The sequence below is a fragment of the Oryctolagus cuniculus genome, chromosome 10 (assembly GCF_051225735.1).
Source record: "Oryctolagus cuniculus isolate XC-2025 breed Fujian yellow rabbit chromosome 10, ASM5122573v1, whole genome shotgun sequence".
In the NCBI taxonomy this organism is placed as follows: Eukaryota; Metazoa; Chordata; class Mammalia; order Lagomorpha; family Leporidae; genus Oryctolagus; species Oryctolagus cuniculus.
Window position 1 is genome coordinate 54,686,259 of NC_142876.1, and position 12,236 is coordinate 54,698,494.

The window sequence follows — 12,236 nt, forward strand, 5'->3', positions numbered from 1 at the left end:
TGTCTCTCCCTGTCAATCTGCCTTTCAAATACAACATAAATAAATCTTTAAAACTTGATAAAAGTTTCATTCTGTGGGCCAAGACTTTCTCCCGCAGAACCCCTCTTGTACCGCGCACTGCAGACACACGAGGAAGCCTGGGCACGTTACCTCCGGAGAGGGGCGTTCTCCTCGATATCCTCCAGGGTCTCCAAGGACGATCGCTGGGAGATGAGGCGACGGCTGCAGAGAGAGGACAGCAAGGGATCAGTTCCGTGAGGCCGCAGCTGGCCTCCCAACAGTCCAGTGCCACGAGAAGGGACGGCTCAGACCCATGCTGCCTGCACGGCAGACACCCGGCCCGCCCACCTGGCTGCGCTTTCCCGCTGTCCACCGGGGCCTCTCTGCTGTGATGCACAGAGGGACCCACCCTTTTATGCTGCAATTTCCCCAAGGTGCCTGCAGAAGGCGGCCCTGTGTGGAGGGTTTCTGAAGCATCAGACGATACCATTCAGCATGCAAACATCCGTGGTCTGAACCAGGGAACATAAGCACTGGTGTACTAAACGTGTCACAGTCTCCAAGAGGCCAGGACTTCAAAGGCAACGAGGGGTAAAGAAAAAATTGGAGCCCGAGTTGTGGTGCAACAGGTTAAGCCTCCACCTGCAACACTGGCTTCTCATATGGGCACTGGTTGGAATCCCGGCAGCTCCACTTCCAGTCCAGCTCTCGCTGATGGGAGAGCAGTAGAAGATGACCCAAGACCCTCGGCCCCTGCATGGGTTGCAGGGTTCTGGTTTTGGACTGACTGAGCTCTGGCCATTATGGCCATTTGGGGAGTGATCCAGTGGATGAAGATCCCTGTCTCTCGGTAACTCTGCCTTTCAAACAAATAAATATATCTTCCTTTAAAAAAAAGAAGAAATCACCCTGATCACCCCGTGGGGAGCATTTCTCAGAGACTGGGGGATAATACTCAGCATGATTGCACCCCACAGTGGCAGTTTCCAGCTGCTGAAGGTCGCAAGCCACCAGCTACGACCCCTCCCGTTTGCTGAAATTGGAACAGGTCCTGCTCAACTAAGAACAGCTGAGACAAGAGAGCAGGCTGGGGTCGGGGACTTCAAACAAATTCATTTGAACGAGGACCGTGGTTTCACAGTATGTGATTTGGCACGGTGGGGCAAATGGAAAAAGTTTGACAGGTTTTTACTTTAAGAAAAAAAATAGGGCTAAAAATACAAATATAAGTCGATTTTCTATTGCATTTGACAAAATTCCAGTTAAGAGCATGTAATTATGACTATGACCTAATTTGTTCTAAAGAACAAAGAAGAAAACGGTCCTTTTCTCTGTGTGTGTACTCTTCCTGGCCAGTTACCCTGACATCTTTTGCTCCATGCTTTCCTTCTATAAGACAATCAGAAGGCTCATTTTTGCAAACTATTCAAGGGCTCCATCAATTATTCCAAGAGCCTTTCTTAATCTTTGATATTCAAATCCTTTTGAAAAACACCTCTCACATCTCCTTCTCATTGTCTACGAAACTGTCCAGTGCTCTTGGACTTTCCAGAGGCAACACCAAGCCACCCACAGTGCCTCCCCCACCACCACCGTGCGCACGAAGTGCTGGCCATTCCCTAGAGTCTACTGCATTTCCACCTCCGCTGTGCTGCCTGGAGCTGGCCGGAGACACTGACCCGAGAGAGGTACAGTCACTCCTCCTTTTCCTTGTGGCCAGTTCCTCAGTCAACAGGACTCCCCTGGGCAGCCCTGTAACTCCAAGGACTCAGCCCGAGTGAGCTGCCGGCCCAGTCTCTCCAGGAGCTGGGCGCACGGGGTCCCAGGCTGGGACTGGGGTAGGTGTCCAGTTGGCCACGCGGTCACCCTCCGCGGCTCTCCACGTCAGGGGCCCCACCCACGGGGCAGCGTGATGCTGTAAGGGAGCAGGCCTGGGTGCAGGGATTAGCCGGGTCTGGATTTCAATCCCTGGGATCTCACACAGTCCCTCAACCTTTGAGCCTCCGCTTCCTCATCTATGAAGTGGGAAAGTGAGAGTAACAAACGGCCAGATGCAAAGTCCTCGGCACAGGCCGTTCGTAAAGAGTGGCAGCTTCTGAGCTTTGATTGATGCTCCAGCTTCCTCCACCAGAGCTGCACCCTGGCCTGTGTCCCAGTCCAACAGCCTGGGATCAGGCTGACCGTCCCAGCTCCAGCAGGGTCACACCAATGCCTTGGGCCTCGGCCCACCTGAGACACCTGTTCCTCCTTCTGCACCTACATCCACTTCTAAATAACTCACTCTGCCTGTGTAAGCCAGGCTGCATCAGCACGCCCCAGGAAGTCCCACGGGTGCACTGGCCGCCTGTCACCTTAGTGCCCCCCCAGCCTCCCGGCACTGCCCTTGTCATTAGCCACGCCTCTCTGCCCACCAGAAAGTCATGATTTAAACATACCTGCTCTCTTTATTTCCAGGTAACATTCGGAACTTCCAAATCAAAAATGAGCTCGCTTTAGATACGCACACTACAATGTTATTGGAGATAACATATCCACAGGCAGAAATAAATGTTTAGGTTTCAGATGCTGGCAACCTCCCCAAATTCTCACACTGGGAGCCTTCCTTGGTAGAACAGCATTTTCAGGTGAACAGGAAGTAGACAGGTGATGGTTTACTGAATGTGTAATCAGGTGACCACAGCACCTGAGGACACCCCACCCCACCCCCCGCCGCTGCCCCCAGGGAAGCCATGGAGGGCTCCGTGGGCAGCACAGGCAGACACAACCTGAGGCCCCTGCAAGGCCCAGGCAGGTCCATCTCCTCAACGTGTCCCACATCCACCTGCTCAACCAGCAGGACTGCATCCCACCCCTTGTCTTGGGGAAACACAAAGCCCAGGCAGCTGTGGCTCCAGCGGGACAATGAGGAACATCAAGGAATTCCAGCAAGGAGCCCTCACCCCCTCTGTGGAGAGCCCTTCAGCCGCACCCCACGGCAGGCATGGGAGTCCTCGCCGGGCAGCCCGGGATTCTACAGCCCCAGCCACATTCAGGCCAGGGTATCTGCCCTGGGAAAAAAGGGACCATTCACAAAAGCACACACCTGACAACTCCCTCATTGAGAAGCTGATGCAGCTCTTCCCGTACAGGGAAAGACAGGTACTTATGCAGAAAAAAACCCAAATAGAGGCAGATCTTTCTATACGATGATAAGAATTTGCTTTTTTAAAAGTCAGCCCACCGGGTTTTCTCCTCTGGAGTTGAACAAACGTAGAGTCACACACATCATGGACTCAATGGCCATGGGCAGGCGACCAGCCTCAATCAAGCCCTTTAACCCTGTAACTGGCCACATCCACTCTGCCTACTGCTATGCAGATCCACTATCCTGGGGCACATGTGTCCCCACCCCACACTATGATGGTATCAGGGGTGTCTTCGGCAGCTGATGAGGTCACCAGGGTGGGGCCTCAGGGATCCTCCAACTCCTTAGAAAAAGGACCCCAAAGGCCGGCGCCGCGGCTTAATAGGCTAATCCTCCGCCTGTGGCGCTGGCACACCGGGTTCTAGTCCCGGTCGGGCGCCAGATTCTGTCCTGGTTGCCCCTCTTCCAGTCCAGCTCTCTGCTACTGCCCAGGAGTACAGTGGAGGATGGCCCAGGTCCTTGGGCCCTGCACCAACATGGGAGACCAGGAGAAGCACCTGGCTCCTGGCTTCGGATCAGGGTGGTGCGCCGGCCGCAGCATGCCAGCCGCGATGGCCATTGGAGGGTGAACCAACTGCAAAGGAAGACCTTTCTCTCTGTGTGTCTCTCTCTCTCTCTCTCTCACGGTCCACTCTGTCAAAAAAAAGTCCAGAAAGCTCTCCAGCCATGTAAGGATACAAAGAGAGTCAGTAGTTGAACTGAAAGCCAGCCCCTGACCATGCTGGCGCCTGGATCTCGGGCTTCGAGTGTTTATAAGCCACCCAGTCTATGGGGATGTGTTACAGCAGCCCAAGATACAGACACACACACAGACACAGGTGTCACAGCAGCCCAAGTTAGACACACGCACGCACACGTGTCACAGCGGCTCAAGTTACAGACACACACAGAGTTGCACACACAGAGACAAGTGTTAACGGCAGCTCAGGTTACACACACACACAGAGAATGTTACAGCAGCCCAAGTTACACGTACACACATACACACACACACACACACACACACAGGGGCACCACAGGTCAGGATTCTCCAAAAGGAGGAAAATCCAAAACCCTAATGTCCACATGTCCTTTAGATTTTTATTGGAGAGACAGAATAAGCTCTCATCCTCTGGTTCACTCCCTAAATACCTGCAAGAGTCAAGGCTCAACCCAGGTCTCCCACAAGGGCGGCACGAACCCAACCACTTGAGCCATCACCTCTGCCACCCAGGGTCTGCATTAGCAGGAAGCCGGAGTCAGGAGTGGAGCTGGGACTCGAACTCAGCAATGTGGACTTCCCAGGTAGCATCTCAACCCCTGGGCCAGATCCCTCCTCCTCCCACCATGTTCCCTTGGTGCAGCAGGTGCGCCTCCCTTCTCTCATGAGTGGAACCAAGCAGTGCATTCTCCAAGATGGACAGGCGGGGCGTGGGAAGCACTGCCACTGCCACCGTAAGGAGACCTTCCCGCGGGCCACAGAACGCAGGCGCACGCCGCCTTTCCCACCAGACAGGGCCGGGTCGCTGCCAGACAAGAGTCATGTGACCTGCTGTGCGACTCAGTGGTGTGCGTCTCTGACCACACCACCGCCTTTTAGACCCTCCCAGGGAGCGACATCTTCCCTCTTGCCTTCTGCAACGGGAGGACAGGGCTAAGGGACAGCGGCCAACCTTAACCGAGCTCTTCCACCCTGCAATTTGCCTCATAAACTAAGCCCGTTACTAAGCAAATTCATCAGTGTGGGGGCAGAGCAAAGGAGCAGAGGTCTTTGCACGTTTTAAATGACAAAGAACACTTAGCCTCGGCCCAAACAGCTTATTACCCAAGCAGACATTCAGTAAGAGACTGGCAGAGCTCAAAACAAAAGAATTACGGGCTGACATCACCAAAGGCGATTGTTTCTGCCTGGCCAGCAGATCCAGCCTGCACTTGGGCCCCCACCTCGTCTGACAGTGAAGAGCTAGGCCCTCTCACTGGCCACATTTTGGAGCTGATGTGGTTCACACGGAATGCCCACGTGTAGGCCAGTCTCCCCAAAGGACCCAGACTCACTCTGGGATAATATCCTTTGAAGACAAGACTGGCTGAGCAAGGCAGTCATAATCCATGGCAACAAGGACGCAGATGGGCAGTCTTAGAACGAATTTATCCACCTATCAAGTAAGGGCCAGCGGCTGGTCACCAGGGGAAAACCATCTCGGGACCAGCACTTCTCAGGTGTCTTTTAAGCAACCAAGAGGTCACCAGCCCCACTTGTAGGGCAGGAACTAACGGCCCAGGGGAAGCAGGCTCCCCGGCGTGCCCCTCTGGAAAGTCCTCCCAGCTAACATTCCCAATATTCAGGGTCGACTCTCCTGGAGGAAGTTCCTCCTCTCCTTAGACCAGTAAGTAGGGTGTTTCAGACGAGTTCTGATCTAGGGGCAGGACAGGGGGCTTGCTGCTGCCCCTGCTGGCCAATGAGGAGGACAGGATCACGCTGGGGTCCAGCAGGGCAAGCCAATCAAAGCCAGTCCCTCAGTGGAGACACCAACAGTAGCAGCTTGGACTGGTGGATGAAGAGGCAGTGAGCACCACACAGGACAGCGCTGGACCAAAAGACAGGACGAGCCTGCCGTGTGAAAGGTGAGCCCTGGGGCCGGTGCTGTGGAGCAGTGGCTGGTTCTGGTTCTAGTCCCGGCTGTTCCTCTTCTGATCCAGCTCTCTGCTATGGCCTGGGAAAACAGAAGATGGTCCAAGTCCTTGGGCCCCTGCACCCGCGTGGGAGACCTGGAGGAAGCTCCTGGCTTCGGATCGGCCCAGCTCCAGCTGATGTGGCCAACTTGGGAGTGAACCAGCGGATGGAAGACCTCTCTCTATCTCTACCTCTCTCTGTAATTCTGTCTTTCAAATAAATAAATCTTAAAAAAAAAAAAAAAAAAAAAAAAAAGAAAGGTAAGTCCTGGCCACAGTCTGTTTCCTGGGCATAACGTGAGGGCACTGAAGCCTGGGCCGTCTCCAGAGTCTGGGAGTGGCTAGGGGAGGGGTTTTTAGAAGTTCCCAGGGGACTCCAGTGAGCAGGACAGCTAAGTCTCCGCCCAGGTTTAAAGTTGGTGAGACCCTACTCCTGACACCCCAGTGACTTCCCTCCAGCATCAGCAAACTGGCATGGAAATGATCAAAACCACCCCAAATAGGAAGCCATCTCCTCCCCTCTTACATGAGGACCTTATTTGGTTCAACAAGCAAAGGAACTGGGGGTGGGTGGAGCGGGGCTCATTTGGAGAACTGAGGCTAGGGAAGGACAAGGTTTCAAGTATAAGCAGGTGGGTAACGTATGTAATAGAAACACATGACCTACGTGCAGTACCAGACGAGCAAAGAATGACTCCTGTTTTCTCCGGGAGCAAAACACAAGCTTTGACAGCAGGAAGGAGGCGCCTGGGTGACACCAAAGCCAACCATCTCTCTATTCCCCAAAAGTAACTTGTATACGGCTCTAGGTTTCCACAGGTAGGGAACCCTTTTCCCAGGGCAGGTGTCGTGGTACGATGGGTTAAGCCACCACCTGGGATGACTGCGCTCCATATCAGAGTACCTGGTTGGAGTCCCTGCTACTCGGCACTTCCGACTCAGCTTCCTGCTAATGTGCACCCTGGGAGGCAGCAGGTGATGGCTCAAGGGCTTAGGTCATGGAGACCCGGATGGAGTTCTGGGCTTCAGCCTAGCCCAGCCCTGGCTCTTGTGGGCATTTGGGAAGAGAACCAAAGGGTGGAATATCTCTGTCTCTGTGTCATCCTGCCTTTCAAATCCTTTTTTACAAAAGAGAATTTCCTTTCTTGGCTGCAAGTTGGACGGCTGAATGGCAGTTACCTACTCACAGGCGTGCAGGAAGAGAGGGCATCGTTAACACAGTTACCCACGGGACAGCCGAGCTGAGGTCATGATGACTTCACATCGGTTTAGACAGCTGTTCTGACCAAAACCTCCAATCATAAAAATAAGATAATCACAAGACACCCACACACTCATCATGGACGTGCTCTGGCCCACAGACCAACCCTCACTCCCTCAATGCAACAGAACCATGACAGACTGAACTGCTCTCGGGCGGACCACGCTTAGCCAACAGTGGGGATGTGAACAAGGCTGAGGATGAACTCACAATGTGGTTAATACGAGTTCCCAGACAGCCAGCACAGTCCCGGGGTTGGCCTCAGACGCTTCCCAACCCCTCGGCACCCCAAGGTCACGAGAAGTCCCACTTCAGCTTCACGCGCTCGGGCAGCCTCCACTTGCCAGCCTGCTCTGCTGACTTCAGCACCCGTAGGTGCCTGAGCAGCACCCACAAGAGAAGGCTGTGGCTCACACCCTAGGAAGCAGAGCTGGCCAGGGCCGGCACTGCGGTACAGCAGGTTAAGCAGCCACCATCTTGTACTCTGTACCTGTTCAGGTCCCAGCTGCTCCACTTCCTATTTATCCAGCTCTCTGCTAATGCACTTGGGAAAGCAGCAGAGGGTGGCTCAAGTACCTGGGTCCTTGCCACCCATGTAGGAGACCTGAATGGAGTTCCAGGCTCCTAGCTTTGGCCTGGACCAGCCCTGACTGTTACAGTCATTTGGGGAGTGAACCAGTGCATGTACGCTCTCCTCTATCATTCTGCCTTTCAAATAAGGAGAAAGGAAGGAAGGAAGGAAAGACCAGGTCTTTTCGGCAGCTGGCAAATTCCTTGTAACAAGTCACAAGATCTCTTGGGACCAGCTCTGTGGCTTAGCGGGTAAAGCTGCCGGCATCCCATATAGTCACTGGTTCAAGTCCCAGCTACTTTGCTTCCGATCCAGCTCTCTGCTATGGCCTGGGAAAGCAGTAGAAGATGGTCCAAGTCCTTGGGCCCCTGTACCCACGTGGGAGACCATGAAGAAAATCCTGGCTCCTGGCTTTGGATCAGCTCAGCTCCACTCATTGCAACCATCTGGGGAATGAACCAGCGGATGGAAGACCTCTCTTTCTCTCTGCCTCTCTATAACTGCCTTTCAAATAAAATACATACATCTTTTTAAAAAAAGAAGTCACAAGATCTTATAAGCCTCTGTCCCTTGGTCCTTGTATCCCTACCCCACACAGAGATTCTTTTGCACTGGGAATAGTGTTCAGCTCATATAAAAACAACAAACAAAAAAAGCCCCAAACCACAATGATTCTAAAAAGCAGGGTACACATCTGCCATTTGTAGCAGCCTCACTAGGGAAGCCTACTATTTAAAGGGAAGGAAGAACCGGGTACAAACCCAACAACGACGCCACCTTTTGTGGAAAGACTGGTTCTCAACTACTAGACTTCTTAAAGCAAAACCACCTCCAACATCCCAGTTATTCCCTGGGTTAGCTGGGTGTTGAGTTGTTGGAGTCCCTGCAGCCCGAGCTTCCTCTAGATATGCAGCAAATACATCATGATCACTCCGTGCACGAGCTGGCAAGCCTGAAAGCCAAGATCCCAGAGGCTCCCTTCAGCATGAGCCAAGCCAGTGCGCTCAGAATGAGCCAAACTCATTCTGCACCAGCACGCAGGTGCTCCCAGACGACGTGTCAGCCGGGAGTCTGCAGGCGGCGTGGCCCTGGCCTCAGCGTGAGAAGGTGCTCCCGAGATGCGCGCTGAGCTTTCTTCCCCCATGGAGAGCTCTGTCCCCCAGCGAAGGTGCTGACGGAGTGAGCACAGGTCTTCCTCGCTCACCGGGCAACAGCTGCTTCCCGGCTGTGGGCGAAATCCCGGAGCAGGGCTGAAGAGTCTGACTGTACGGGGACACACAAGCAACGTGGCCTGCGGATCATATGGCAGACCTGGTAAGAAGCAGAGGGCACAGCCCACTTGCTTCTTGCAAGGGGCCCCGTCCCCCACCCCAGCTTCCTGCCTAAAGCCTGGGCCCTATGAGAACACAGACCAAAGCAATCCCATTCCCCCAGGGAGCCAGGGGACTTTTCCTCCTAACAACAGGGGCGGGGAGGGTCTGGGCCAACGGCCACCTCAGGCGTTTGGTCTGGCCCTGCCAAGGCAATGGCAGGCAGGACTTGATATTCAATAAATCGAATAGCAGGCTAATTTTTCAGTTGAAAATTTTGTACGACCCCTCCCCCAGTGATGTTACAAAAATGCAAATAGCCCTTGGCAGATAAAAGGTTCCCTCATACTTGACAAAAAAACAAGATTATCTTTAAGAAAATAAGAGATAACCAGATTAGCTTTTAAAAAGCATGCGAAAGGGGCGGCACTGTGGCATAGCGGGTAAAGACGCCACCTGCAGTGCCAGCATCCCACATGGGCACTGGTTTGAGTCCTGGCTGCTCCACTCTGATCCAGCTCTCTGCTGTGGCCTGGGAAAGCAGTAGAAGATGGCCCAAGTCCTTGGGTCCCTGCAGCCCATGGGAGAGCCAGAAGAAGCTCCTGGCTCCTGGCTTTGGATCAGCTCAGCTCCAACCACTGGAACCATCTGGGGAGTGAACCAGCAGATGGAAGACTTCTCTCTCTGCCTCTGCCTCTCTGTAACTCTGCCTCTCAAATAAATCTTAAAAAAATATTTTAAAATGCTACAAAAGTGATATGCAATCCAGCTATGTTTTCAAAAAATCAAGTTAAAATCAATACACCAAGAGTTGCCAAGCCTGTTCAAATAAGATTTGTTTCTACATTGTTATAGGCGGGTCAAGAAACCTACTCTCTAAATGTCTGCAGAGAATACAAAGAAACTTGGCTCATCCAAATTTCCTTCTGTTTCAAGGGTTCTCCCCAGATGTGCCAAGTCCTGGAAAACCCAGCTGTGAGGTCATCTTGGTGTGTAAGGCTGTTGAGACAGACTGATGGCCAGGCTTAGTAACCAGCCACCGTTCACGCCCACAAAGCCCCCAGTTCACCCCGCTAACCTTATGAAGCTCCCTTCCCATCACGTCAGGTGACAAGCCACAACGACTCCTTCAGGGAACAAGCTCAAACTCCTCTGACAATGGGACTGGGGGAGATCAGGAAACAGCAGCCGACACAACACACCCAGCCACCGGGAAGGCCCTGTCTCCGTCTCCCAGGACATCCTTGGGGTCTCAGAAAATCCAGGGGGCAGCCCAGGGCCACTGGCCGACAGCCAGTGCTGAATTCTAATTCACACTTGGGCTGCTTCCTGGAGGGAGGGTGCAGCCGCAGGGTGCACAGTGATCAAATGTGAACAGCTGGAGCTGAGAGTAGGGATATGAGCAGAAAAAAATCAGGGTCCTAAAAAGGTTTGATGGGCCAGGATAGATGGCACTGATCTTACTACAGAACACACTGGATGCCCAGAGTGGACGAGAGGGGGTGATGACAAGTAGAGGCTGGGTTAGGACAGGGTGGGACGAGGACACTGGCAAGGAAAGCCCACTCCAAATAACATGGCCAGCTTCATCCCGGAGAGGGGAGAGCCCTGTGGATCTAACACAAGCCCAAGGACTCTGGGGTCAGCTCATGGATGTTCTAGCGTGCATGAGGATTCAAGGAACTGAATGCAGGCACTTTTTTCAGAGGGGGTTCCCTGAGCCAGGTGGGGAGGCTGGCTGGGAACCCAGCACCTGGGCCAGACCAGAGCAGGTGTGGAATATAAGCAGGAGGTGAGGAGAGCACCCGTGAGCTCAAGGGAGAGCCCAGATTCTGCCTGGCAGGAGGTCTGAGGGGTGTCGTCAGGGAAGATGGAGAAGAGATGGATCAGGCTTCCTACATGAAGCCCTGCCCAGGGCCCAGGGCCCAGCACCAGGTGTGTGGGGCACAGGAGATGTCCCTGAAGCTAAGCCCCACCCCGGGAAGGTTGACTCCAGGGAGAGCTGCAGACAAACTGGCCGCATGCACCTGCAGGGCTGTGCAGGAAAGCAAGAATGCAGAGCCACTGGCCCCGAGCTACTTCCCCCAGCCACGACTAAGCAGGACCTACTCCCCAGACTTCGGAAGGTCTGAACATCCGAGTCCACCGTCTGGGGGAACCCAGCACCGAATCATCTGCAGCTGCCTCAGGGAGTCAGTTTTTTGTCTTTATTTATTTTTTATTTTTATTTAAGAGAGAACTCCCATCCACTGGTTCAACCCTGAGATGTGTACAATGGCCACAGCAAGGCCGGGCAGAAGCCAGGAGCCTGGAACTCCATCCAGATCTCTTAATGTGGGTGGCAGGGAGCCTTACCTGCGCCAACACCTGCTGCCTCCCAGGGCGCACATGAGCAGAAAGCTGGAATCAGGAGCAAACGTGGGAGTGGAACCAGGCAATCCAATATGGGGATGCAGGCGGCCCAGGCAGTACTCTAACTGCTGCACCACAAGGAACGCTAATCCTGCTCTCCACTGAAGATGGAACCTGTTCCTGAACACCCCAACATGTCAAGGGCCTGAGCTCCGGTGACTGTGCCTGGGAACGCCTTTCCATGCTAAAGACCTGCAACTTCACATTTATTTTTCCCTGGAAAGCAAAATGAAGACTCGCCCCCCCACTACTCCCAAGTCTGTTTGGTTTGCAGCACAAAGACAAGGGGTACAGGAGGAAGCCGCCCCATGCCTGGCAGGAACCCCTCTGCCTTCCCCACGGGCTGGCAAGCCAAGATGTCGTCGGGAGCTCATTTAATTAGAGCCAGCAGGAGTCGGCCGCGCACATCCCTGGGGGTATTTACGGGACCTTCCCGAGGCTGCCTCCCAGTAAGGACAGCAGCATCACCCTCCTGCAAGCCCCTCACTCCTTCTCCAACTGACCTTTCTCTGTTCTAAACAGCCCTCAGCAGGATGGATTTCGACAGCTTGCAAACAGCATGCAATTATTTACAGCAAAGTCAGGATTGATGAGGTTTCATAAATGCTTGTTTGCTGGGAGGTTTTCAGATTCACCATGGCTCATGCTCAGAGCAGCTTATGGAGACAGACGTCGATGCCGCCCTCTGGTTTCCTATCAAGGGGCTGGAATGGTCTCAGAAGCCTTTCTGGAAGTGTTTTTAAAATGCCTGTTTCTTCTTGGTTGCCATGTTTACTCCCTTTATTGAAAGCTGAATGGAGCGGGCGCCGTGGCTCACTAGGCTAATCCTCCGCCTTGTGGCGCCGG

The 12,236-nt window shown here is 53.6% G+C and overlaps 1 protein-coding gene across 9 annotated transcripts in view; it reads right to left on the bottom strand.

Moving 5' to 3' along the window:
- The window catches only part of CABLES1 (Cdk5 and Abl enzyme substrate 1), a 105,185-nt gene that overhangs the window by 59,001 nt on the left and 33,948 nt on the right, over positions 1 to 12,236 (bottom strand). For all 9 annotated transcript variants that reach the window (XR_016214108.1, XM_051851355.3, XM_051851354.3 and 6 more), the window contains exon 2: positions 151 to 222. Coding sequence is in view for 8 of the 9 variants with exons in the window: in XM_051851355.3 (XP_051707315.1) it covers positions 151 to 222 (72 nt within the window). In the remaining variant the exon portion in view is untranslated. The remainder of the gene's footprint in view (positions 1 to 150; positions 223 to 12,236) is intronic.